Genomic DNA, 27919 nt, shown 5'->3' with positions numbered 1-27919 from the left:
GGATGCGCAGCCGCTGGTTGCCGGGCTCCGAGCAGTTTCCCTTTTAAATGTCAGTGTTCGGGGCTGGAGGGGCAGCACGAGGCGGCGGAACGGAACGGTCGGATTGGCCGCGCGCCGTAGTTCTAGACGCACCTCTCCACCGAAGGGCCCTTCTGACTGGCAGGGGGAGAAAGTAAACAGAGTTGAATCACCCTCCCCACTGGCCAATTGGAGGGGGCCTGGATTGTGACGTGATGGGATTCTGCGAAATTGTTACTGAGCTGGAGAATGCCGGAGCGGCGCGGCGCGGCAGGACCAGGGGCTCGGCGGCCGTCGGCGGACGCGGGAAGAAGTGTCTCGTAGGCGCGGCGCCCCACTCAACCCGGGCCCCCCTCGTCCGCGTACTCGGCTGATGCCCCGGGGTGTCAGCTCGGCGGAGAGGCGATCGAGGGCGTGTGCCTGACTCGCAGTTGGCTTTCCCTGTGACTCGGACACGTTTGCAGTCGAATAAACTTGCGACCGCCACGTGTGGCATCTATCCAAGGAACCCGCTCAGGAGGAGGGCGCGCCCATCGTGGGATCGCGCGGGGCGCCGGGCAGGGCGGCGGCGACAGCGGCGGAGCCGGCCGCGGCTGCTGCGTGCGGAGGCGCTGCCGGTTACGTAAAGATGAGGGGCTGAGGTCGCCTCGGCGCTCCCGCGAGTCTCGAGCTCCCGCGCCCCCGCCCCCTCGGCCGCGCCGCACCGCGCTCGTCGTCCGAGGCCAGGGCAGGGCTAGCCGAAGCTCTCCGCAGCCACCGTCAAGTTTGGCCACACCGCCCGGGCTGCCGTCGCCCGCACCATGTCCGCGGCCGCCTACATGGACTTCGTGGCTGCCCAGTGTCTGGTTTCCATCTCCAACCGCGCCGCGGTGCCCGAGCACGGGGGCGCTCCGGACGCCGAGCGGCTGCGACTACCTGAGCGCGAGGTGACCAAGGAACACGGTGACCCGGGGGACACCTGGAAGGATTATTGCACACTGGTCACCATCGCCAAGAGCTTGTTGGACCTGAACAAATACCGACCCATCCAGACCCCCTCGGTGTGCAGCGACAGTCTGGAGAGTCCCGATGAGGATATAGGATCCGACAGCGACGTGACCACCGAATCTGGGTCGAGTCCTTCCCACAGCCCGGAGGAGAGACAGGATTCTGGCAGCGCGCCCAGCCCGCTCTCCCTCCTCCACTCTGGAGTGGCTTCGAAGGGGAAACACGCCTCCGAAAAGAGGCACAAGTGCCCCTACAGTGGCTGTGGGAAAGTCTATGGAAAATCTTCCCATCTTAAAGCCCATTACAGAGTGCATACAGGTTAGCGGCGTCGCCTCTCCCCCTGCTCTGCGCTTAGCTAACCTTTGGCCGGCCAGCATTCCTGGGCGCCCAGGGCACCGCACTCGGCCTAGAGGCTGCGAACATTTTGGAGAAGATGCTACTTAACTCTTGCACTCTCTCCTTACTTGGCCCCAACCTTTAGGAGCCATCCGAACCCCCACCCCCACCCCCTCCATCTGCTGTGCTGAGCAAGTGGCTTGCGTGGCTCGGCCTGGAGCCGTCCCGCCCCTTCCTTACCCGCCCCGCCCCCGGGACTCGGTACCCCGCCGCTGCGGGGCCGCCCCACCTGGGGAGACGCTGGCGGCTGGGCAGTCAGATGGCGCAGCTTTTATTCCATTCCCTGGTGGGGTTGCGGCGGAGGGGTCGGCCTGGGAGGGAAGCCGCACTCTGCGTGAATCCTTTTAGGGATGACTAAGGACTCATTTAGCTGGATGGCGGCTACTTTTCAGGGCTTGCCAAGGTGGTTTTAAATTTGGCTAAGCGTCCCCTGAGAGGTTTAAAATAAAACTGCTTCAGGCTGCAGGGCAGACTGATGAAGGAATGGATGGTGGATTAACTTCTTGACTAGTTAGCTTTCCTAAGGAACGTGATTCAGTGCTGATCTGGTCCCTTGTGACTCATTTGGTCTCTACGCCTGAAGCCTAAGGCGAGAGGTGTGGTCTTTGCTGGAGTTCAAGGCCTCTGGGATGGGTGTGGGGGCGTTTCTCTTAGCTGTAGGCCACGCGGCGCTTCAACGTGGCTGTAAGTAAAGCCATCTGCTGTATGGCTTAGTAGGACCCTGGACAACTAGCCCTGATGGTTCTAGTTGAACATGCTTAGAAAACGGTGGAAGGCATTTACATATGGACAGGTGTTGTGATCAGCCAGGGAAGGGTTGTTTGTAACTTGTTATGATCAGGCAGCGGGCCTTGTCCTGAGATAGCATGTTTCAGAGGTTGTTGGTATTGTGCCCAAAGGTGTTGAGGGCTTTGGTGTGAGGATTTGGTATTTTGGTCTTGAACCCCTGGTTTCAAGATGATACTTGCTGGGATTTTTTGGTTTATTTTTTTTGCATTTGAGCAGACAATGTAGCCAAACGTCTGGAAAGTGAGTCTCTTGGAGGCTGCTGCCAGCACTAGAATAAATCTAAAGTTTCCTAGTGATAATGAAGAACTAGGTGCTGTTTGGGGTCCACGTCTAGGTTGCCGTATGAAACACCTTTAAGTTTGAATCTATAAAGCAGTTAGACAGGCCGGTACCCTCAGTGGGGGGTGTGACCTTTAGCAGGGCTCCGGGAGGTGAACAGAGGTATATTAACTCAGCATGTTACTCTCCACAGCTGTTGGGCGGGCCTGGCCATGTCAGCCATGTTCCCAGGGCTCCGTGGCTCACATGGACACCCACTGCCACCTTGAGCTAAGACATTTTCTCCTTCAGGAGGGCTGCCCAGTGAATGGTGCAGGTGGGGAGGCCCGCAGTGCCTACTGTGGCTCAGCAGAAGATAGCCAGCATTCTGGGCCATTTCGGCTGAGTGCTTTTCTCGGGCATTTCTAGAAATGGCTGCTCATGTGTGCGTGCATGCGTGCTGCTCTTTAATTCTCCATGAGGCACGTCAGCTCAGCTGTTTCAGGGGAACCTTTCGCACAGATCACAGTGGAAAAGGAAATGAAGTAAATGTTCTTCCCATTTTAACGTGCTACAGTCCTTCCTTTGGCTCTAGTGGTGTGGTGATTTCAGGGGTCTTGCTCACATTGGGGGGGGGGGGTTGGGGATGGTGTGGGACTCAGTACTGCTAGTGTGAACAAAAATGCCAGCCTCTACAGATAATGCTCAAAACGGTTTTGTTCTTCTCTTGGTGAGGAGGTCTACACCAAGTTGAGTTTCTGTCGATCGAATCTCAAGACAGCTTCAGGTTAGCTCATGGTTGGGTGGGGCAAGCAGCTTCCTGATTTTCTCTCTGCTGGTTCTTAAATCCAGAAGGTACTTGGAGACTGCCTCTGCATTCCATGAAAATCCTCAGAGCTGAAGGCCCTGCCACACCCCCGGGCTCAGCACTGCTCCACACAGTCCCTTGGGGAGCCCTCCTGTTTGCTCATTTCCTTATAGAGTCTTAGACAGACAGCTCTGCTTCCATAAACCGGCAGCTTTAGAAGTTGAATCATTTCAAATTTTTTTTTTTTTTTTAATTCATGGAGCTCCTTCCATGATGTCCCGAGGAAGGACACAGTGGAGGTGGCTGAGCTAGGCTCCGGTTTTATCTTTTCTGTTTTCCTGACACCCTTTGTAATTTGGGGTTTGCAAACTGGAGTCCTGCTGCAGAATTTGCTTTGCAGATTTGTTTGCTGTGGACAGCACAGAGTTTATAAAAATTTCATTAGTTACCAGCATCTAAAAATCAGGATTCTGGCATAAGTCCAGATGTCTAGCTTCTCTGGAAAATAATGGGCCTGGATTCTTGCTTAGCAACAATTGGTTTAAACCACTTTTTATCAGGTGGACCTCATTTATTTCTTTTTATTTTATCTATCTATCTATCTATCTACCTATCTATCTACCTATTTATTTATTTATTTTGAGACAGTGCCTTGCTATAGAGCTAAGCTGAACTTGGATTTGAGCTGCCACCTCCACCCCGTAAGTGCTGAGGTTACAGGCATATACACCAGACTTATACTTTTTCCTCGGATTCTCAGTGTCTGGCAAAAGGGACTGTATAGCAGCCTTTAGTTTTGGTATAGAAAAGTCCCTGCCAAGGACTGTCCATACTGGCAATTCTTTTTTTCTTTTTTTAAGATTTTATTTATTTATTTAATATATATGACGAGTACACTGCTGCTCTCTTCAGACACCCCAGAAGAGGGCATCAGATCCCATTACAGATGGTTGTAAGCCACCATGTGGCTGCTGAGATTTGAACTCAGGACCTTTTGGACAGCAGTCAATGATCTTAACCATCACTCTGTCTCTCCAGCCAGCATACTGACAATTCTAACTTGGGTGGACAAGTTACCTTCCAGGGTAGTAAGCCTCTTTCACTATACTCTGTGGCTTTGGAGTCACTGTTTGTCCAAGGAGAGTCTAGTGTTATTAGAAATGTGATATGGCTGATGTGGTAGCACATGCCTTTGATCCTAGCACTTGGGAGGCAGAAGCAGATGGATCTGAGTTCAACCTGAGTTCAATCTGAGTCAGCCTGGTCTACATAGCAAGCTACTACAGGCCTGCCAGGATTATATAGTGAGACCCTGTCTCCAAGAAGTGTGATATGAAGCCACTTACAGGGGTTTCAGGTGCTCAGTGGCAAAGGCATGCTTAGCATGCCCAAGGCCCTGGGTTCAATTCTCAGCACCCAAACATAAATCCGGGGAGTCTAGATTTCAGGGCCAGAGCCAGCTCTGGCTGTGATCCCAAGCCCTAGACTTAGTGACCCCTAAGCTCCAAGCCTTAGTGTCTGAAGTGTTGTCACCTTCTCTTTCTGTTTTATCTAAATTTATTGATTTATTATATATAAGTACACTGTAGCTGTCTTCAGGCGCACCAAAAGAGGGCATCAGATCTTATTACAGATGGTTGTGAGACACTAAGTGGTTCCTGGGATTTGAACTCAGGACCTCTGGAAGAGCAGTCAGTGCTCTTAAGTGCTGAGCCATCTCTCCAGCCCCTGTGTTCTGGTTCTTAAGGAGGTGTACTCTTTGGCACAGTGTCAATGGGGGTAGATTTCATACACTGCTTCCTTCCTCCCAGATGCCTTTTCAGCTAAACCCAACTGAGTGGGGAGGGGTGACTTGCATATGGAATTATTTCTCCACTATTTCCCCATTTTTTCCATAACATTCTTCCCCTAAGAAGACTCAAGCTGATGTTTCTCTACAAATGCCCACCCTATATCCTATGGTGTCTTAACACTGAGAGCATGGATTCTAGAGCTACTTTGGGACTATGCCCCTTTGGAAGGCCACAGATCATTCGAATACATACCTAAGATTGTTTTCATCTATCAAAGAACCAATTTGCCCACCTGGGGATGATGTTAACCAAACCCCCCCCACACACACCCCACACCCACACACACATCCTTGGGAATGTCTAGATCCGTTTCCAAGGCCCTTGTGTGGAGAACTATCAATGGACCATAGAGAGGTGAGTGAAGGGCCACTTGCAGCTTCCTGCTGAGAAGATAGGTTCCTGAGTTTGTTGGGTTCTTGTGGGTTTCCTTGTGAACTACAGACAAGATATACTTCTCTCGAGTCCTTGGGTTATTTGGCCTGGTAGAAATCTCCCTTCGAGATGGAGACCTGCCCTGGTGGCTGTCGTTTCTTCCTCCTCTGGAAGAGAAGGACCCGTTGAATGAAGGAGCCCTCCCTTCATCTCTCGGTGGCCCCGTCTCTCTGCCCTAGCCCTGACAAAGCAGGGTGGCCTTGGGAGCTTCAGAAACTGGCAAGGATTCCTGCTTCACAGCATGAAATGCAAATGGGGTACAATTACAAAGCACGTGGTTGTTGTTTCCCTGGTTTCCCTCTCAGCAAGTGTGAGTGGGCCCAGGGTTGGAGGAGGGAGGAACTGGTTGGAAGCGGGGGCCCTCTGGATGGTAGCACCCCCATTGCTTTTAGCCACAGTGCTATAACTAATGGGAGGGAAGTGGACTGTTGGGACCCCATCCCTGCTGTCTCTGTTGTTGATGCCAGTACCAAGAACCAGTCAGTCATTTTGCAGCGACTAGGAAACTCCCTAAGTGAACTTCCCAGGGAGAAACATCATAGGACATACTGTGAAAGTGGCTGACAACCATCTTCCCTAATAAGTTCATTGAGAGGAAAAAACGGGGCAGATGATTTCTCGTGCTCTTTCAGCAGGCCCTAAAACCCCAGGGCTCTAGCTGTGCTTGGAGCCTGCTTCCCAGCCCATCAGCTTGGTTTCTGGATGCCTTCCGATCATTAGCGCCGTTGGTCTCGGAAAAACAACACCCAGGCTTGTTGTGTTTCTTAGTCTGGTTTTTGTTTTCTCTCTTTCTTGCCTTATCTATTCTCAGGGTTGGGGGAGGTAGCTTACAGCTAGAAACCTCCCCCACATCACTCTCCCACCCTGCCTCAGTGTTTCTCCAGAAAGCCCAGCGCCCACAGAAGAGCGTAAATTAATGCCTAGTAATTGGTACAAAGGCACTTTCTGTTTCCATGCAACACACGCAAAAGGGAGAGAGGAAAAAAAGAACCCACAGATGTTAAAAAGGGAAAGAGAGATCCTCCCAGCAGTGGTCTTGGGTAATCCTGGCTCCCAGTCCGCCCCACTTTTTTGTTGGAAGTTAGTCACAGGCCTAGGCCTAGTGCCCTTGGTGGTGATAGTTGTTGGTCTAAAAAGAATAGAGCTTGGAGGTTGGAAGTGACCTTGAAAGGTCATCTCATCCATCATTTTGTCTGTAAAAGAGCATGTGCCCACCCTCCGAGATGGGCTTGTTCTGCGGAAGCATTTGGAGGAACTTGGGCGATTTGGAGGCACATTGCCAAGATACAGACGCCCTCTAGCCTTCGCTAGCATGTGACTCTGAGCTTCTGGAATCTTCTAGTGCCTGTAGTTTTCAGTAGAAAATGTTAAAGCCTGTGGTTTTCTTTCAGCTTGCTTCTGTAGTGCTCACTTCTCCCTCCCTTGTGAGCTCCCGAGGCTTCGAATCTGTGATTAACAAGGTTTTATTTATATTGCTGTTTTAAACCGGTGCCTGCAATGCTGCTTAGCAGAATTAATCAGGTAAAGGAGATCGGTGGAGTGGCCCAGCCTCTCTCTCCCCTTTCATTCCCAGCCAACTTCACTTCCTGAAGCAGCTCCAGGCAGAGCTCAGACTCTGCTTTTCCTTCTTGGAAGGCCGGGAGTTAGTGTTTGTCTTGCCTCTTCAGTAAGTGAAGGACTAGCAGTGATATTGGAAAAATGGAGTCCGCCACCAGATAGGGAGGAACTTTTTTTTTTTTTTTTTTAATTTCTTGGGTCTTTCTAGACATTTATTTCCACTTGTTCCTAAATACACACATTTGTGAGGTGTGTCTTTAAGCCCCCCCCCCCCCTGTCACAGCTACCCACTTTCCTAGGTGCAACTGGACTTTGGAAGCCTGTGGTAAAAATTGAGAATCTGGACCTGGAATCCAAAGGTTAGAATCATCTCAGGCCAGAGCTGCTGGGTCTTTGAATGAATGTGTTTTCTGGAATTGGGGGGATGGAACCTGGACCTCCGAGTGCTGGTAGCACTATGTCTCAGCCCCCTGAATTTATTTTTAAAATGAGATGAGAATGGTCACCACTCTGAACAGGAGTGGAATTCGTCCCCCACTGACCAGATTGAGTCCTTTGAATAAAGTGAAGAAAAATGTTTAAATAGATGAAAATAAAACCAATGGGCGCTTCTACCATACTTTTTTGGGGGGGAGGGGGGTTGGATTTGGTTTTTTCAAGACAGGGTTTCTCTGTATAGCCCTGGCTGTCCTGGAACTCACTCTGTAGACCAGGCTGGCCTCAAACTCAGAAATCCGCCTGCCTCTGCCTCCCAGAGTGCTGGGATTACAGACGTGCGCCACCACCTGGCTATACCATACAAAATTAATGACTGGGTTTTGAAATGCAGACAGTGCATTGTTGTGTCTTCAGTGAAGTTTAGACAAGTTTTAGAACCTCCTTCTTAGTGGAAGTGAGTGAATGTCTCTTGAGAGTTGGAGCCATTGGGTAGGCATGGGGATGAGGCTAGCCTGGGAATGATAGACGTCTTACTTTTTATTTTTTGTTATGTGAAGGTGTGTGTCTGCTGTATGTATGTGCACGTGAGTGCAGGTGCCGACCGAGGCCAGTGTGTCCAATCCGTTACATAGCTTGTTGTGAGCCACTTGGTGTGAATGCTGGGAACAGAACTAAGGTTCTCTGGAAAGTACTCCTAACCACTAAGCCATTTCTCCAGCCCGGATTCTAGACAGATAAAAATGAAAAGCCTTATACAGATCATTGTGGCTCAGAAAAATGGGAGAAAGGTGGGGGAATTTCACCATCTGCCCTTTCTAGGGGGTCAGCTCTGCTAAGATCACAGTTAGTGAAGAGAAGACTCTGGCCCATCAGAGTAATGACCTCTTAGGAACTGTAGCTGAGGTAAGAGGCTTCCAGAAGAGTCTTTACCCTTCAGCCTGGAGACAGGTACCGTGATGGCAGCATGGGCCTTTAGCATACTCTGCACGGGCCTAACCTAACCCTGACTCCATAACTCTCACCACAGAAACTCAGGCAAAGCTTTTATCTCCTTGAACTCAGGCTTCTCACCTGTCAAATGGGGTTCCATAATTACATATCTTCATGAAGTTATGAGGCCACATTCAAATGAGTCATTTAAAAGATACATGCTCGCCTTATGCTGAGTATGACTACGATTAAAAAAATAAATATTTGAGGCTGGAGAGATGGCTCAGCGGTTAAGAGCACCGACTGCTCTTCCAGAGGTCCTGAGTTCAAATCCCAGGAACCACATGGTGGCTCACAACCATCTGTAGTGAGATCTGATAGCGTCTTATGGGGTGTCTAAAGACAGCTACAGTGTACTTAACATATAATAAATAAATCTTTAAAAAAATAAATATTTTACATACATATCCCAGACAGCCTTGAGAGTCTTAGAATTTTTGTTTAAAATTCTAGGTGGACTCAGGATCATTAGCTGATGCTGGGCAGCTGTTCCAAGTGAAAGGTGTGTTAGATTCTGGCAGCCGTTAGGACTTACTTAGCGAATGCTATCATGTTGAACGTATAGTGTGTAGTACGTCTCAGGTCCTGAGCCGAGAGGCTTACATGAGTTTCATTTCAACATCAGTCCCATGAGATAGAAACGTGCTGTTTTTCTTGTTTAATAGGAGGGATCAGACTACATAGTTAACCTGGTCCAAGGTTATGCTGAGATATCCCGACTGTTTGTAGGTCTAAGTTGTATGTGAGAGCTGTTGAATGGCTTTTTCCCAGTGAGAAGAGTCTGTATTTATTCTTAGGACTCTTTGGAGTTTGACCCTAAAGCCACCATCTTAAGCTGTCTTCCTTGTGCCCCAGCTCTGATGTGAAGAGAGTTTTCATGAGTCTTAGTTGGGAAAGTTAACAAAAATAACTGACCCTGACCGTGTCACCTGGACCGATGTCCTTCCAACCAATTTAAAAAAAAAAAAAAGACCCAATTTGTCATTATTGTTTTGATTTGCTCTTTTAGTTAGTTTGTTTGCTTTTGTTCTTTTGAGACGGGGTCTGGCTATATAGCTCATGCCAGCCTGAAACTCTGTTGTCTAGGCTGTCTTTCTGTCTCGGGCTTCCAGACTGCTGAGATGACAGGCCAGGCCAGTGCCGCTACACCTGCCAGGGGCTGGGTTTGGGATCCATAAATAGGTTGCAAGCAAGAAAGTCCAGACTTGGACTTGCTTAATAGAAAACAGCCTCTGAACTGGGCCTTGTGTCTCTCACCTATAATCCCCACACTTGATAGGCAGCCGCCATGTTAAAGGGCATCCTAGGCTACTTAGCAAAACTTAAAAAAAACCCAACTGATTGAAAATAGAGCTCCAGGTTCAGGAGTTGTTGAATACCGACATTCAGTGCCCCTCTCTCTATGGCTTTGCCACCCTCTTGCTGGCTCTGGCTTCATTCATGAGCAGGCTGTCTCTGAATGGTACTAAAATGGCTGCCAAGCAACACCAGACTCACTTCCTGCCAATTCAGCAAAGCCCTACAGAAAGACTACTTCCCATTCCTAATGATGCCGGCAAACAACCCAGGCTGAAAGCCGTGGCTGAGCTTAAGTTTTGTGCCCTTTATGAGAACAGTCACTGGGCAGGACTGGGTTCCATCACATCCAAGACTCCCAGGTCTGAAGGCGTGGGCTCTGAGGAAAGACTGGTTGCAAAGGGAAACAAGATGCACTGTTCCCTTATCAGTGGAGGAGATAGAGGCCAGACAAGGCTAATCGAACGCCGATGTCCACTTAGGCTTGCGAGCAGGATGTGCCAAAGGGCAGCATTGGTTTTCTCTGCTCTCCTGAGCTTAGCAGAAAAGATAGGCCGTGAGAGAGTGAACAGAAGGACCTGGCAAAGAACAGATGATTCCAACATATTTTACAACTACTCACACACTCACAGGCCCTACTGAGGAGATGATCTGGGAAGGTAAGACCAAACGCTTCACGTGGGACAAGTTTTATAAGCCGCGGTGTGATCTTCAGGGTTTTCACACCATCTTCACTCCGTCATCTATTTCAGTGCTTTGAGGGATGAAATGAATCACATTTACGTGGACATTTATTATCTTAGGTGCTGTTTAATAGAGAAGGTCTGTGTACAGATGAGGCATTTGTGTTCCTATTAAAATTCCAAAATCCTTGCAGTGTGCACAGGACTCAACAGAAACACCACAGTAAATACAAGAAACAGGAAATAGAGCTTAACACACACACACACACACACACACACACACACACACATATCAAAGTGACTTAAAAATTCCTGGGCTGCTGTATGTAATTCTGCTGTAGTTTTTGTATCATTACAGTTTCAAAGACAGTAGCAGAATGAAGTTGGTCGTGATGTGCACGCCACTAACCTGAGCATTTAAGGAGGGCTAGGCTCCGAAAGTATCCAAGGCCAGTCTGGGCCACTTGTCCAGATTCCGTGGTGGTGGTGGTGGTGGTGGTGGTGGTGGTGGTGGTGGTCGCAAGAGGGGGCCGCTTCAGGTTTGGAGAGCTCAGACCTATCCTTCATAGTTTCTGATGATGAACACTGAGTCAGGGGGATCTCTGACTCATTTTTGTTGCAGGAATGAGTGGTTCAGTGGCGTAAGACTCTGCCTCCACAACCATACCCTGGTACCAAGCAACGTGAAGTCCCCAGAGGGGAAGCTGGAGACCTATGATGGCATGGCATTGCCTGTCACTTTTAGTCCTCATCTGTCACTTCCTAGCCAGCTGGTAGACTGGGCATAATTAAGCCCCACCCCCACCCCAGTCCCCTCCCCCTTTCTGCTGTGAAACCTTTATCTTGGCAGTAGAAGAGTTCTTAGTCACTTCTCTATTTAGGGTCAGTATGATTTGTTTTGTTTTGTTTTTTTGTTTTTTGGATTTGGTTTTTTGAGACGGGGTTTCTCTGTACAGCCCTGGCTGTCCTGGAACTCACTCTTTAGACCAGGCTGGCCTCAAATTCAGAAATCTGCCTGCCTCTGTCTTCCACAGTGCTGGGATTACAGATATGCGCCACCACCGCCTGGCTGATTTTTAAGATATGATTCTATAGCCACACTGATCTCAAACTCTTGACGATCCTTCTGCCTCAGCCTCGAAAGTGCTGGAATTATAGAAATGGCTTAACACATTAAATTGTATTATCTTTCTGAGATAAAGCTCAAAACAGCCATGCTGACTTGGGATCCCTCGTGTTTTGTTGTTTTTCTCCTTTCCCTGAGTAATATCTGGAATAGCAGATTCCCAGGTTGCTTTGGCCTCCTGAAGGGTCATCCATGTGGCCAGCCAGCCTTCCTTCAGCTTGGTGGTCTCTGCTGGCTGTCACACACCCTCTGAATGCCACATCCAACGCTGAAGAGTGAGATTCTGAGCATTGCAACATTGTTTTCCTCCGGTGGCAGCTGGTTCTTTCTCAACCCATTTGGAAGGAAAGAAACCCAGGTCTGCATAGAGGCAGTCCAGCCCCTTCCAGTAGGACCTTCCCAACCTGGCTTGTGGTCTGGGGAGGCTGGGAGATGGCAGCCTTTCCCTGAGCACTTCCTGGTCTGACTACTTTAAAAGGAAATAAAGAGCTCTGGCGCTCCCTAGAGACCTCTAGCATCTGCACAGACACTGTTCTGCGAACCCCATTCAGATCTCATAAGCATAAGGTTGAAAATAACGGTAGCAAGTAGAATAGACCCACGCGAGCCTCAAAGCTCAGCAGCACAGCCCACTATGGACCGCAGGGCTTCCGCCCGTGATGGTGGCTGGCATCGTGCCCAGGAAAAGATCGAAATTCCAAGTACAGTCTGTACTGAGGCCTGTTGCTTCTGCACTTTCAGAAAGATGATGACCAAGCAGAGGTCGGGGCATGTGCACTCCAAGGTCTTGGAGGTGTTAGCAGATTCAGAGGGAGGAAGCTTAAGGTGCATAGCTTTTTGTTTATTGAGACAGGGCTTCATGTAGCCCAGGCTAGACTTAAATTTATTAGGCTACCGAGGATGACTTTGAACTCCATCCCCCTACCTCAGTCTCAAAAGTATTGGAATTTCAGATGTGTGCTACATACCGCTCCTGGCTTGGTATTCTGCATTAAAAACAAACAAAATAAAACAAAACAAGGCAAACCCCCCAAAACCCATTGCTTAGAAACTGCAAGTTGGGCGCTGGGGGTGGTCACTTAACTAACTGCCTTAACAATAACTGCCCCCCCCCCTGCCCCGGCAGTGTATATGCAAAGACAAGCGGGGTGACTGAGTGCAGCCCCACCCCCACTCCCAGGCATGAAAGGTTCTTTCAGTTCAATCCTAGGTTCACTTCTCTCACCTCCTATCTTTGTGTGCGCAAAACGGAAGTAAGCATTGGAACTAGGTCTGAAACTGGCCAGGCACTGTGGCACAGCGCCTTTGGGGGGAAAGCATCTGCCCCTTAAGCTAGCTGCTGCTCCTGAAACCTGATCAGTTAGAAAGCTCCACACTGCTCTGGAGAGATGGCTTAGCGGTTAAGAGCACTGACTGCTCTTCCCGAAGGTTCTGAGTTCAAATCCCAGCAACCACACGGCTCACAACCATCCGTAATGAGATCTGACGCCCTCTTCTGGTAGCTGTCTGCTGTCTTCAGACAGCTACAGTGCACTTACATCATCATCATCATCATCATCATCATAATAATAATAATAAATAAGTCTTTAGGCTGGAGCGAGCCGGACCAACCCACCAGAGTGAGCAGAGGTCCTGAATTCAAATTTCCAGCAACCACATGATGGCTCACAACCATCAATACAACTACAATGCACTCATATACATAAAATAAATTAATTTAAAAAAAAAAAAGCTCTATGCTAGGTGCTTCCAGCTCCAAATTCTCTGACTGACTTAAACAATGCCTTCTAGTGAAGTGTCCCCAGAGGCAGCCCTTTCTTGTGAGGCTCATAGTTTGCTTCTGCACTGGTTTTGAACTCGCCAGACATAGTTCCTCCTACTGTGCTGAGTACCTGAAGGCTCAAGAATCTTGTCTGTCATCTTCCCTTGGAGTTTCAGGAGGCCTGCGTGTTTCTCACAGATCTGTTGAGTGTGGGGTTCATGCAAACAGTAGCAGGCAGCCTTATCCCCCAGATACCAAATGGTTGGCATGAAGTATGCCCTGGGACAGAGCTGTTGCCTTTTAAGAGCCTACACTGGTGTACACTTCCCACAGGGACACGGCAGCAACATCTCACATCAGAGCAACACAGCAAACAAAAATAGGGAAAGCACAAAGGCTACAGGAGAGAGATGGAGCAGGTGGTCCGAGGATGGGTAGCTGGGGGAGGGGGACGCCACGACTGTTCCTTCAGAGACTGCCAGGCATCCTCCTGGATCCTTCAGAACATCTGTGGGTGTGGCGATACTTAGGTGAACTGGAGGTTTGTCCTGTCTTGATTTTTAAGTCCAGGGTTCATGGAGACAATTTATACAGGAGAAGGTGGAATTCTTTCTGGGATGTTCACAAACTGTGCTACGTTGGATTTGCACGTGAGAACACTGGAGAATGGAGGTGCTTGTTCTGCCCTGCAGATCCACTGCGGGGGTGGGGAGGAGGGGGTTGGGGGGGTTAGGTGGCAGTGGGCAACCAGGGATGTGAGCAGGCCTTTACGGGACCCACCATATCAAGCACTACGATTGTGGCTGTGTTCTTGGACTGGCCCTCTTCCTAGGAAAGATGGCGGTAGTTGGACAGCCCTGCTGATGCAGGGTGCAACACACCGCAGGAGGAGGGGCACCTTTTGTCTGTTCTTGTTAGGGCCGTTTCTAGGTCATTAAAAAGGAGAGGAGGTGGGGGGATGGGTGAGAAGACAGATGGATATCCTGAAAGGTTTTTCACTTTCTAATGAGTTTCTTGAGTCGGAAACAGCTACTTCCTCCTTCTTGTCTTTGACACCTAGAGTACCCATTAATTTCCCCACAGAAACTTCACATCTCTGCTCCCACAGAACACATTGTTTTGGGTAGGTTTTTGGTTTGTTTTAAGCCAGGGTCTCATCACATGGCCCTTTCTGCCTGTCCTGGAGTTCACTCTTGAAGCTGGCTTTAGTCTCCTAAATCTACTTGGCTTTTTTTTTCTTTGTTTCTTTGTTTTTTTGTTTTTTTTTTTTGATAATTAAAAAAAAATCTGTTTCCATAATTTATTTACTGTTTTATTTTCTTCACACCCGAATGGTACACCCCCTTCTCTTCTCCTAGTCCTGCACATCTCCCCTTTACTATCGTTTCCCATCTGTACTGAAGCCTGTTGCTTCTGCACTTTCACAAAGATGACCGAGCAGAGGTATGGAAGGTCAGGATTTGTGCACTCCAAGATCTTGGAGGTGCTAGCAAATCCAGAGCTAGCTAAAGGTCCGTAGCTTTTTGTCTTGGGTACCACCCTATCCTGGGACATCTAATCCCAGCCGAACTAAGGCCATCCTCTCCCACTGAGGCTAACCAGGCAGTCCAGGTAGGGGAAGGGAACCATTGTCAGGGAAGAGATTCAGAGACAAGCCCCACTCCAATTATTAGGGAACCCACGTGAAGACCAAGTTGCACATCAACATGAGGCCGGGCTATGTGGCCTAGCCTGGCCTCAAACTCTATCCTCCAGTCTCAGCTACCCAAATGCTGATTTATAGGCATGTACCACTGTGAGCAGCCTTGAAATACTTGATAATCTGTGGAATAACTTAAGCTCAACAGCATCATTGTTTTTAGTAAGTATATAGTCACATAAGAACATACTAAGTTTTGAAACAATGTCTTCACGTAACTCAGTCTGGCCTTGAATTTACTGGGTAAGCGAGAATGGCTTTGGATTGGTAAGCCTCCTGTTGTAGCTAGCTTACTTACAAAATGCTAAGTGCGTGGCCACGTGTCACCATGTTCATCTCTTCTATCCGTATTTATGGGCATCCACACACGAGAGCACAGGAGAATGGAGGCGGTTGCTCCCGTTCTGCCTCTGCTGACCTCAAGTGTTCTTAGGTCGCCCTATAAAGATGAGCTTGAGTTTCTGACCTTCCTGCCTCTGTCTCCCAAATGCTGAGCGTTCAAGTGTGTACCTGGTTTATGTGGTTCTAGAGGTCAAACCCTGGGCTTTTTGCATGCTGATCAAGCAGATACTCTAATAATACCAGCTGAGCCACATCAGCTTCCACCTTTCTTTTTCTCCCTTCCTTCCTTCCTTCTTCCTTCCTTCCTTCCTTCCTTCCTTCCTTCCTTCCTTCCTTCCTTCCTTTGATCCTCCCTCCCTTCCCTTCCCTCTTCTCTCCCTCTCTCCCTCCTTCCCTCCACTCCCCTCTTTCTTTCCTTCCTTCTCTCTCTCTCCTTCCTTCCTTTCTTTTTCTTTCTTTTTTGGGATAGAGTATCACTAAGTAGCTTAAATTGACCTTTAACTCATGGTGGTATTCCTGCCTCAGCATCCCAAGTACTTGGGACTGTAGATGTGAATGTGTGTGTGTGTGTATGTGTGTGTGTGTGTGTGTATGTGCGCGCGTGCTCGCACGTGTGCGCGCAAGCACGTGTATGCTGTTCATCAAACCCAGGACCTTGCACATGCTAGGCAAGTGCTTTATCACTGATCTACATGCCTAGCTATCAGGATATTCTATAGTTTCTTAATTTAAAAATTTTTGATATCAAGATGTAATTACAACATTTTCCCCATCCCTTTCCTCCCTTCAAGCCCTTTCATGCATCCTTCCTCATTGTCCTTTAAATCCACAGCCTCTATTCTCACTAATTGTATATATACATATGTATATACATATGTATATATGCATATATGTGCAATACTTGTATATTTCTACATATAACCTATTTAGTCTGTATAATGTTACTTGTATGTGTGTTTTCAGGGCTGACCATTTGGCCCCGGAAAACCAATTGGGTGTGCTCTTCCCTGGGGAATTCCATCTGTCATTCCCAACTTTCCTCAGTTGCCAACAGTCTTTTGTGTAGTATCTTACTAATTTATTAAATGTTTAAGTATTGTGTGTATAGTGTGTGGGGGTGGGGGAGTGGGACAGAGGACATCTTTTAGGAGTTGGCTTTCTTCTTTGAACATGTTGCAGATAAAGTCTGCTTTGTTGTTTCCACACTCTGCATACTACAAGCCAGCCGGCCCTCCGGCTTTAAGTGGATCTTTTGTCTTTACTTCCATCTTTGTGGGAGTGTGGGGACTACAGATGTGCATTGCCGCATCCGTCGCCATTCTTGCGTAGCAAGCACTGTGACTGGCTAAGCCAACCTGCCGGCCCCCTGTGACTTGGTTAGCAAGTGTTGTTAATTGTATTATAGATTTTAATCTTTATCATGTGCTGCAATTTCATGAACTCACTGCTCAAGCTCTTAGGTTCCATAAAGTTTTATAATGTGTATAAAGTTGTATACATACATATTGCCATGTAGAGTCAGTCTGAGGCAGAGGGGTGGCGAACTTGAGGCCAGACCTGATTACACTGAGAGAGAGAGAGAGAGAGAGAGAGAGAGAGAGAGAGAGAGAGAGAGAGAGAGACCCTGTCTCAAAGACAAAAAACTAAGAAGAAAAATCCTTAAATTTTGCTTCCTCTATTCCACCATGATTCAAAAACATTTATCTGAGTTTTCTTTAGTTTTTCCTTTATGGCCCATTTAGAATTCATAAATAAAAGGCATAGGATAAGATTGCAGAGGGTTTTTTTTTTTTTTGCCTGATATTCCTGTTATTATGAAAAAACGTACATAGTCCCCGATTTGAAATCTCCCATGTACAAAATCTCTGCAGTCTTGCCGTGTACTCAATCCCAATGGTTTCTTGGGTTTGTTTTCAGTTCTACTCTGTTGCTGAGCCAGTGTCTCACAATCTTAATTATTATAGCTTTAATAATACAGTTTAATAAGTCATCTTGCAAGTACTTATTGTTCTGCAGCGTTTTCCTGGCAAGGCAGACATGTTTATTCTTCCAAATGAACTTCAGAAATTGGTCAAGTTTAAGAAAAAAAGAAATCCTTACAGCATGTGTGACTGTCACATCATGGATGTGGCGAAATGAGGTATTTCCACCACCATGCTTCGTCTGCCCTCCAAGGAGATGAGAACTCTGTGTTTTCTTTGATTCTTCTGGTTTCGTTGTGAAGGTCCTGAATCTTCATTTTTCTGCCTGCTCTGAATGTTCCTGATAAGATCATAACAAAGCTCTGGCTCCTGCTTTCAACATTTATAAGGGAGAGGGCTGGAGAGATGGCTCAGAAGTTAAGAGCACCAGACTGCTCTTCCAGAGGTCCTGAGTTCAAGTTCCCAGTAGCTAATGGTGGCTCACAACCATCTGTAATGGGATCCAGTGCCCTCTTCTGCATGTCTGAAGACAGCTCCATGTACTCACATACATAAAATAATTAAATAATTCTTTAAAAAGCTGTATATGGGAATTCCACCCCACCCCGCTATCTTGACTTCTCGATCGGATATTATCAACTGACAATCATAGACTCCATTCACTCTTACTTCCTCTCCTAACTGCATCCACCCCATTCCCTGAACAGAGAGAGACTGACCTCTTGTGAGTGCCAAGTGTCACTGAAGGAGTTGGATTTTTATTTTACTATTGACCTTGCTGAAGGAAGGTTTCAGATTCATATTCTTTTTTTTTTTAAATTTTTATTTTATTTTATTTTTTTTTTTGGATTTGGTTTTTTCAAGACAGGGTTTCTCTGTGTAGCCCTAGCTGTCCTGGAACTCACTCTGTAGACCAGGCTGGCCTCGAACTCAGAAATCCGCCTGCCTCTGCCTCCCAGAGTGCTAGGATTACAGGCGTGCGCCACCACCGCCCGGCTTTTTTTTTTTTTTTTAAGATTTATTTATTATGTATAAGTACACTGTAGCTGTCTTCAGACACAACAGAAAAGGGCATCAGATCTCATTACAGATGGTTGTGTGCTACCATGTGGTTCCTGGGATTTGAACTCAAGACCTCTGGAAGAGTAGTTGGTGCTCTTAACTGCTGAGTCATCTCTCAGGCCCTCACTTGCTAAATGATTATCTTTCTGTTTTCCTGAAAGCCTTTATTAGGGATGAATATTACATTTTATCAAGTGTTTTGCATCTTATTAAGGTGTGCATTTGTAAGGACACAGTAATAACATATTTTCCAATGCCAAAGTATCCCTTTTTTCCATAGAGTTTTAGACTTGGATTTACAGTCTTGCAGGGAGCTATGAGGACAGTTCTGTTCTGAAACAGAAACTTCCTTCCCTTAGATTTGTTCTTTACTGAAATGGTTGGCTTTACCAGATGCAGCGAGAGTGTTTGGTGATTGTGGATTTGGAACTTTGAACGGGACAAGGTTAGATCTCCTTTGAGCCCTCTCTGGCTAAGGAAGGGAAGGTGAGAAAAACCAGGGAGAATGAGGTATTGAAGGCAAAGGCCTCTCTGACTCTGGGTTCAGATCTCAGTGGCAGCCTTGCCTCAGAGAACCAAGCAGGTTATAAAGCACTCTGGCCTCTCATGTCATGTGTGGAGTCTCCGCTCCATTAACTTCAGCACTTTCCCAATAAGGATGAGCTATGTTTGTCTTCAACTGTGTCAATTAGCTTTCTGCCATCATGACATAATACCTGAGATATGTCAGTTTCAAGAGGAAAATGTTTATCTTGCCTTATGATTTCGGAGGGTTCGGCCCATGGTTTCTTGCCTGGGTTCCTTTCTTTGAGCCTGTGGGGCAGTGCGTCATGGTGGAAATGTGGGATAATGGAGGATGTTCATCTTGTAGTAGCTGAGAAACTGAGAGAGAAGAGGGCCCAGGGTCCCAATATGCCCTTCAAGGATGTCCTGTGGGTGGCCTAACTTCCCCACGAGGCTCCATTTTCTATCCCACCCACACCCTCTCCACAGCACTATTAGCTGGGGACCAAGCCGTCAACACAGAAGCCTCAGAGAGGCATTTTGAGATCAGGTCCATCAGGACTGGCTAATTGCTAGTAGCCGGGGAAATTTCTTCTCAGATGCGGGCCCCTTGTGACCATAGTTGGAAGGCACAGCTGGGCCTTTCTCACGCCATGGTGGGCCAGGGAGCATTCCAGAGGCCTGGTTGTCTCCACAGAGCGAGTCTGTTACTCATGTTGTGCCAAATTCAGTAGCATTTTTTTTTTTTTGGTCAAGTTTATTTTATACTCTGCAGAGTCTGTCGGAAAGAGGTGCTCAGGCTGTGCTGTTAGGGGCGGGAGTGCAAGGTAAATAATGGGAATTCAGAAGCTTGGGCTGTTAGCAGGTCTGCTCCAGTAAGGCAGAGTTTATTGTGTTGTTGCCTCTGGGTGTGTTTTCCTGAGAAGGCCAAAAACTACACTCTAGCACAAGCCTGCTTTCCCCCACAGGAGTGGTGACTCTCATTAACTCTGCAGACTAGGCTTTACAGATTCCTGTCTGATGCTTGCCTCCTGACCTGAATGCCAAGGAGAAGGCTGGCCATTGCCCTTTGACCTCTGCACTGAGCAGAAAGAGTGGATCTTAGTTTCCCCTTTGGAATGGAATTGTGACAGAACAGCTCACAGTTCCACCTTCTTCCCTTCTCTTAGCAAGGTCTCTGTTCCCTTCAGCCTTGGGCTCCTCTCTGCATGGTTTTCCATTCTCCTGCCCCTCTGTTTTGTTTTCTTTCAGATGGGGTCTTGTTATATAACATAGGCCTATCTCACTTGTGGCAGACCTCCTGCCTCAGCCTCTTCAAAGTCAGGGTTGCAGGTCTGCCCACCATGCTGGACTTCTGTTTTACACGTTCTTAGGTGTGAACCTGTATCACTGTCATGACACCTTGTGTTTGCCATTCACATGTCATCATATATCCCATAATAGGTTGTATGCCCGCCCTCCCTCGGGTGAAGGAAACAAACAATAGGATCCCGTGCAAAGTCAGGCCTGCATATATACACCCCTGACTGGTGGTGAGTTTGCATGGCTGTCAGGAGAACTGTGGACTTCACCACAACCTAGAATCGAGTTAGCCATGAATTCTGAAATCATCCCACTTTCTCCACCTGAGGTGCTCTTCTCTTGTTCTGAACCATTTGGCCTTGGCAGGCCAGACTTGGCTTGTGGGCTATAGGTTGTTAGCCTTTGCCTGATGCTTTTCCAAACAACTCCATGAGGCTCGGACCCGCGATTTACAACAGCGGCTTTGTGAACTGCTTATGGACTGTTTGCTCTGGTGTACAAGTTACATGAACCCAACAAAGGCTCTTCCTGCCTCTGGGCTAGCTCTGGACTCTGGGCTAGCCTTTTTCTTTCTCTGAGGGATGAGGCAGCTCCCCAGGGACAACACCTGGACTTAGGGCAAGGAGAACAATAGTGACTGGCCGTAAACTAGCCTGGAGGAGAGTCCTCGGAGAGTGAGCCCTAAGTTCCCTTGGAATTCTCCCTATATGTCAGTGTCAGCATGAAGAATGCTCCTGGGTCCCACCTGACCTTTGGGACACTCTCCACTGGGACACTTACTTAAAATGAGGGAAGTCCCTTTCTCCTTGGCATCTCTGCCAACAGAGTGGCCTTCGAGGTCCATTTTCCCCTGGATCCAGATAGGGATTTTGGGATTGACCCCCTCCCTTTCCTGACTTAGTTGATTCATAACTACAGGTGCCAGGGAGGAAGCTAAGCTGTGTGGGACACTGCCAAGAGAGCCACTTCACTCGAAGGCTCTGGGAAGAGAAGAGCTTTGCTTGAGGCCTTCTCATTGTTTTCTGAGCACTGAATAGAGGCTCCAAGGGTAAAAGCAAGGGCTTTGTCTCTGTTGCTTGAAGCTTATTCTATGGGTTCTGCCATATCTCCCCATCATATAAATTATGTAATGTATTATATATAATATATGTGTGTATATACATTTTTGAAGACAGGATTAACACTATGCAGCCCAGGCTGCCATGAACTTTAAATTCTTCCTCACTCTCCTGGCTGCTGGATTTTTTATCATCTCTTTGTTGGTACTGCATTTTAATACACCATTGTTTAGAAAAACATTTCCCTTTAGATTGTCTTGTGGGAGCTAGAAAGCTAATCCCAGAATGGTTCGAAGTCTGCTCCAGTGACCTAACTTCTGAGGTGCTTTTGGTCAATATTAGTGGTCTGAACACACATACACACACACACACACACCCTACACACCTGGCCCTGTCTGTGGGTTCGAGGTCAGTTGATTCAAATGCAGATTAAAAAATATTCAGGAAGAATGTGTTTCTGCTAAACATGTATTGACTTTTCTCCTGTCATTGGTCCCTAAACAATGAAATATAACAACTATTTAAGTAGGGATCATTTAGAGAATATATGATGTGCTTATGATATGTGGAAATATAAAATATACAATCTTATACGAGGGACTTGAAAGTCTTTAGAGTATGGTATCTCTGTTTAGGTGGGCGTCTTGGAGCCCATCCTCCACTGATACTGGGTAGCCACTAAATGCTTAGCATAATAATACAAAAGTCACAGAGTATTTTCCTTGCTCAGTCATAGAGAGTTGTTACAATCGGGATGTCAGCTTGTGTTCAAAGATCTGCTGAAGTGGCTGCAAGCTTCTTGTGCAGCAGGAGTGATAGGTTTTAGCCCCCGACTTTGTTGTTTACTGCAAGCTTTCTGGCTGCCTTTCTTCTTGCCCCACCCCTCTTGGGAACTCTGTGCAGTGTCTCTTCTGGTTCTCTGCCTGGTTCTCTGCCCTCGTTCTGTGCCTGGCCCCAACACTTGCCATGAGGATTTAGCCCTAAGCTTGCACATAGCCTTGCTCTTTTTTTTTTTTTTTTTTTTTCCCCAGCAGAGTTTCTTTAGCCAGAGTAGGCTTCGCAGCGTTAGCCCTGGGCATAGAAAACATAGAAAAATGTATAGATTCCTGCAATGCTGGACAGTTGCCTGGCTTGGCTCCATTATTTGTGCATCTCATTGGTGCAGGTGAAGAGGGAGACAGTGACTTTCCGATGACTCAGATGCACCGAGCTGGACAGCTCCCAGCCCTCTGCAGTGTCTTTCCAGCTTCCAGCAAGCCTGGGACAGGAGTGAGAAAATGATCGCTCCTCACACCTACCAAAGGCATGTCTGCAGAGGTCTGTGGAGCCTGTGCGTCCTGTGTGCAGGAAGTAGCTGCTTTGGGCTGTGCTTGGAACGGGGTGAAGGGCAAGCAGGCGGTCCCAGAGCAGGGTGATGACGGGTATTTGCAAGAGCAACTGAGGCTCGTGTGTCAGCACTGTCTGGTTTTGTGCTGGTGTGTGTCCTTCTCGGGTGATGACACAGGCCCATCCCCCTGGCTGCCATCTTGGTGTGTGTGTGTGTGTGTGTGTAGGGATATCTCCTACAGGAGCGTGTCTTCCAGATGGGACTTAGCTACATTCTAAGTGTGTGACACAGTATGGTGTGACTCCAACCAAGGAAAGCAGTCAGAACCAGGAGAGATATGGGAAGAGTGCTAAGTTCCTGACCCACTAGAGGTAGGACAGCTGAGCAGCTAGGAGCCCAGGGCTTGACATTAGGCAGAGAGTGAGTTCATGGCTCTGCTTTTTAATGGAATGTTCTCCAGCAAGTAACCTAACCCTCCCAGTCTCCATTTTCTCAACTGCGATGGCCAGTGTGTGGGACTCTGAGAAGCCAGTGGAACGGTGAATGGGTAGTCTTAGCCCTCTGCCTGTACTTAACTTAATGGGAGGAATGTGTAGGTTTGGGGCTCATGTAATCTGAGGACAAGATGGCTGGTATAAGAGGTGACAGCTGGGTCCCAAGACACTGTGACTTGGAAGATGTCTTTGCAGGAGGGCACAGATGACAGCAACTGCACAGGTTATTCTCAGGCCCTACCAGGCTGCTTCCCCAGGTAGTGACAACAGTGCTGGGGAGGTCTAAGGGAAATGCCTGGCGTTGGGAGCTAGGGTGGCCTCTCAGGCCTCTCTTTTCATCTCTGTAATGCCAGGAAATGTAGCAAAGGGCTTGGCCTTTGGCCTGATCTGAAGATCTCATGAAACCAACAATTGTATAGGATAAAATTAGGAGGAGGAGGAGGAAGAAGAAGAGGAAAAGACTTCTGAGTGATCATTGAGTACAAAGTACCCAAGCTTCCTTGTTTAGAGGATTCTGGGCAGTTTCCCATTGCTTAGTTTGCCAGGGTTGCCAGAAGGAGCCACAGACATCCTCCGTGAGTCAACAGTAGTTTCTGGGAGTCTGGAAACTCAGTAAGGTCTTGCTCAGGATAGCTGCTTCTTACCATGCTCTCAAGTCCCTGCCCTGTTCCCCTCTTACAAGGACACCAGTCATGGGATGAAGGTCCCCCTCCCCCCTCCCCCCCACCTCATTTAATTACCATTACCTCTTTAAGGACTCGATTTAGGGACCAAGCCCCCTTTCTACTCCAGGATTTTCAGGTGCAAAGTCCTGAACAAAAATGTGGAATGTATAGACTGGTGAGATGGCTGAGCAGGGAGCACTGGCCTTGCAAGTCTAGTGACTGGAGTTCAATCCCAGAGCCCCCGTAAAACCGGAAGAAGACATCTGGCTCCACAAACTTGTCCTTTGACCTCCATGTGAGTGTCAAGACACACATAATCATGTGCACACACATAAACCTTAATTTTTAAAGATTCAAGTATTTGCATAGAATGAATGTGTCTGCATGGCCTATAATATCTAATATGGTATAAATGTTGTGCATGCTGGCATGAAGGTGACAGAAAAACCGTCAGTACATGGGGCACTTTTTCCTTTCCAAATATTTTTCTATCCATGATTAACTGAATCCAGATATGGACCCTGTGGCTAGATGGGATAACTATACAGCCACATTCTGAGATGTGTATGTTGGGGGTTAGGATGTCAACTGAGAGTTTGGGGGATCTGGGAGAAAATACAACAGAGTCCGTAAAACTCATGACGGAGTTTATCCTTTGTGTCCTAGGGACTGTCACCCATAGGTGGTCGTCAGGATGTTTTTGACATACCCTTTCCACAGTGTTAATGTCTTGATTTCCTTCTCTTAGGTGAACGGCCCTTTCCCTGCACGTGGCCAGACTGTCTTAAAAAGTTCTCGCGCTCCGATGAGCTGACGCGCCACTACCGGACCCACACTGGCGAAAAGCAGTTCCGCTGCCCACTGTGTGAGAAGAGATTCATGAGGAGCGACCACCTCACCAAGCACGCCCGGCGTCACACCGAGTTCCATCCCAGCATGATCAAGAGATCAAAAAAGGCTCTTGCCAGCCCCTTGTGAGGTGCTCCCCGTGACAGGCAGGCAGAGATGGTCCCCAGAAGGACAGAGCTCCCAGGAAACAGATGGACACATGGAAATCTGCCACAGCAGAGGCGCGCTGGCCACAGGAGGTCACTGCTCATTGGTCAATATTCTGATACTCTCCCTGCACTGTTTCCAAACAGCACACTGCAGCCTAGGATCAAGGCCGCCATTGGGTCCCCTTGCAGAGGCAACTCTGAACCGTCTCTGACTGTTGGAGGGCAGGCAAATAAATGCTTTTGGTATTTTCTCCTTTGTTTTGGGGGGTGGGGGGAGGGGCAAGGCCAGGACTGGGGGGTAGGATGTTGAAGATTCAGACTGGTGTACATATGTCTGACTGGGTGAGTTGGCCCCCGGCCTCCCACAGTGACTCTGGATCGTTGATGCTTGCTGACTCTCAGAATTGTTTTTCTTCTCTTTTAATGTAACGACCAGTGTGCTTCAGTTTGTTTAGCAGAACCACTCTCTTGAATCACCATTAACTTTTGAGATTTAAAAAAAAGAAAGCCCTCCATAGCACAGCTGTCTTTTATGCAAGAGCACACCTACTCCAGCATGATCTGTCATCTAAAGACTTGAAAACAAAACAAACAAACAAAAAAAAGTTACTTATAGTCAATGGATAAGCAGAGTCCGAATTTACAGTAATGAAGACAGACCTTCGAGAGGGGTCATGATAAGTCCGGAACTTTCAAACCTTGCTTTGTATGAATTGTACTATCTGAACATAAACTGCACTTTTATTTTCTAATACCAAGGGTGAATCCGGTAAATACACGCTTTGAGGGTAGAAGCCGACATTCTGTTTGGCACCACGTTATAATCTGCTTATTTTACAGTATACACATTTCCCTGAGAACCCACGGCAGAGACGTGAGGGCAGAATGTATGAAACACGCTGAGGAGGGGGGGAGGAGGGAGTGCTTTAAAGGTATAAAAGATGAGCAAACAATTTTAACGTCAGGAATTTGTTTGAATTTCCCCATGCTTTCAGATAACGCCATCTTGTTCCACTCCCATGGGATTAGGACGCAGCGAGCACGTTCGGCTCTGTGTAGCATTGGTAGCATTGTATAAATGGGTGTATAGCCATCACCAGGTCTGCAAATGCCTCCTTTTGGTGGGGGGTGTTTCTTGGTCTCCTTCTTGTGTTCCTATGAAATTCCCACTATGAGGTACAAGAGTTATATCAAAGGAAAGGGAGCTGAAATATAAAAAAAAAGTTTGCCCCTGTAAGTAGTAAGTATCTAGGGAAGGGAGTCTCTACAATGATTTCACAGGTGACTCTGGTGAACAGTCCCTTTTGGTGAATGCAGGTCAAAGAAACACACGTGAACGCACCACATCGCCAACTGTCTGCATCAGTAGCCCTACCACTACTTAGCTTGAATTTCGGTGTCTACACAATGGCCTGAACCACTAGATCCATCCTTTGCCATTTACTGAAAAACTTAATTTTGGCTTTTACATGGCCAGAAAAACTCAGTTTTCATAGTTTAAGAAAAAACAAAAACAACAAAAAAATGAAAACAAAAACCTCATTTGAGGGGAGTCAGCAGTGATCATGGGGAAATGTTTACATTTTTTCCTTCAGAAATAGCACTTTCTGATGATTTTATCTGATATTTAAACAGGGAGCTATGGTGCACTCTAGTTTACCCATGTGCTGCACATGGTGTGTAAACTCGGGGTTCCTACCTGTGGCGAGCTCCGCATTTCACCCAGCGCATGCTCACCCCATCTTAGCATGGGTGCTCCTGCAGTGGGCACAGGGCACAGCTGACTCCGACTTCCAATCCGACAGCCATCACTAGCGCAGTGTTTTCTGTTTAACCAATGTAGTTGTATCGGTAGTTCTCTCAGAACTGCTTTTAACATTAGGGACTGGGAGCAGTCCATGAGCTAAAAAGGAAAGTGTTTTCTCACGAGAAAACATGTCAGGAAAAATAAAGAACACTTTCTACCTCTGTTTCAGATTTTGAAACGCTTATTTTAAACCAAATTTTAATTTCTGTGTCCAAAATAAGTTTTAAGGACATCTGTTCTTCCATATGAAATAGGTTAGGCTGCCTATTTCTCCCGAGCTCATGGGAAGGCTGTGCATAGGGTACTCTGAGCGCTGCCTTTTAGTGAGTGAGGAGTTTGGGTTGCCTAGCAACTTGCTAACTTGTATAAACTCAGCTTTCCCTCACCGAAAGAAATGAAGGAAAACCAAGTCAGTGAAAGACAATCTTTACCGTTTCAGGAGTAAATCTGTATGCGGCTCTTGTCAACACTTAAGTGGATATAAACGCAACAACGTGTTTTAAAAGATGCACAATTTACTTCCCGGAAGAGTTGCTACTTGCCTTTTCAAGTTGTCAACAGACACACATTTGATATTCTTAGATGTTATAGTAACGTAACGTATAAACTCAAGGCTTTTTATTCTTTGTGATAAGTCCTGTTTTACGACGTCAGAAAACAGGAACCAGCATTCTAATTAGATTTACTACATGGAGATATGGTTCAAATAGGACTACTAGAGTTCATTGAACACTAAAACTATGAAACAATTACTTTTTATATTAAAAAGACCATGGATTTAACTTATAAAAATCCAAATGGAGGATAGTAATTTTTGTTTACTTTTTTAACCAAACTGAATTTTTTGAAAGACTATCGCAGGTGTTCAAAAAGAAAGAAGCCGTTTTATCTAATACTGTAAGTAGATGTCATTCATGGAAAATATACTAGTTTTAGAGTTAAGATATCTCCTCTCCTTGGTTAGGGAAGAAGAAAGCCCTTCACCATTGTGGAATGACACCCTGGCTTTAAGCTCCACATCACGCTTCTTTTGAGAATTATATTTGGTAGTTACAATTACAGAAACTAATTAGTTTGTCAGTTTGCAGATAGATTTAGCACAGTACTCATCACTCTGGGTAGATAAGATGTTCTTTCACAGCGGATGAATGGTCTGTAACACTGTAAGATACTGATCTTTACAACTGTTTAATCAGTTTTATTTTTGTACAGTATTAGTGACCTAAGTTATTTTGCTGTCCCGTTTTTTGTAAATCAAATGAAATTATAAAAGAGGATTCTGACCGTAGGTATTTTGTACATATGTATATATGTTGTCCAAATAATAATAAATGATAAAGATTAAA

The 27919-nt window shown here is 47.0% G+C and overlaps 1 protein-coding gene across 1 annotated transcript; it reads left to right on the top strand.

The window, feature by feature from the left end:
- Positions 1-27919, top strand: Klf9 (KLF transcription factor 9). Its single transcript, XM_052188290.1, has 2 exons — positions 1-1323; positions 24517-27919. The coding sequence occupies exons 1-2, from the start codon at positions 819-821 to the stop codon at positions 24744-24746; spliced, it is 735 nt and encodes a 244-aa protein (XP_052044250.1). The 5' UTR covers positions 1-818; the 3' UTR covers positions 24747-27919.

This window comes from Apodemus sylvaticus, chromosome 1 (assembly GCF_947179515.1).
Source record: "Apodemus sylvaticus chromosome 1, mApoSyl1.1, whole genome shotgun sequence".
Taxonomy (NCBI): domain Eukaryota; kingdom Metazoa; phylum Chordata; class Mammalia; order Rodentia; family Muridae; genus Apodemus; species Apodemus sylvaticus.
Note: the sequence above shows the minus strand (reverse complement) of the source record. Positions and strands in the feature narration are given on the sequence as shown.

Coding starts and splice junctions, on each gene's coding strand:
- Klf9 (XM_052188290.1), top strand. CDS start 819: ATGTCCGCGGCCGCCTACATGGACTTCGTGGCTGCCCAGTGTCTGGTT. Junction 1,324..24,516: donor CCATTACAGAGTGCATACAG/GTTAGCGGCGTC, acceptor TCCTTCTCTTAG/GTGAACGGCCCTTTCCCTGC.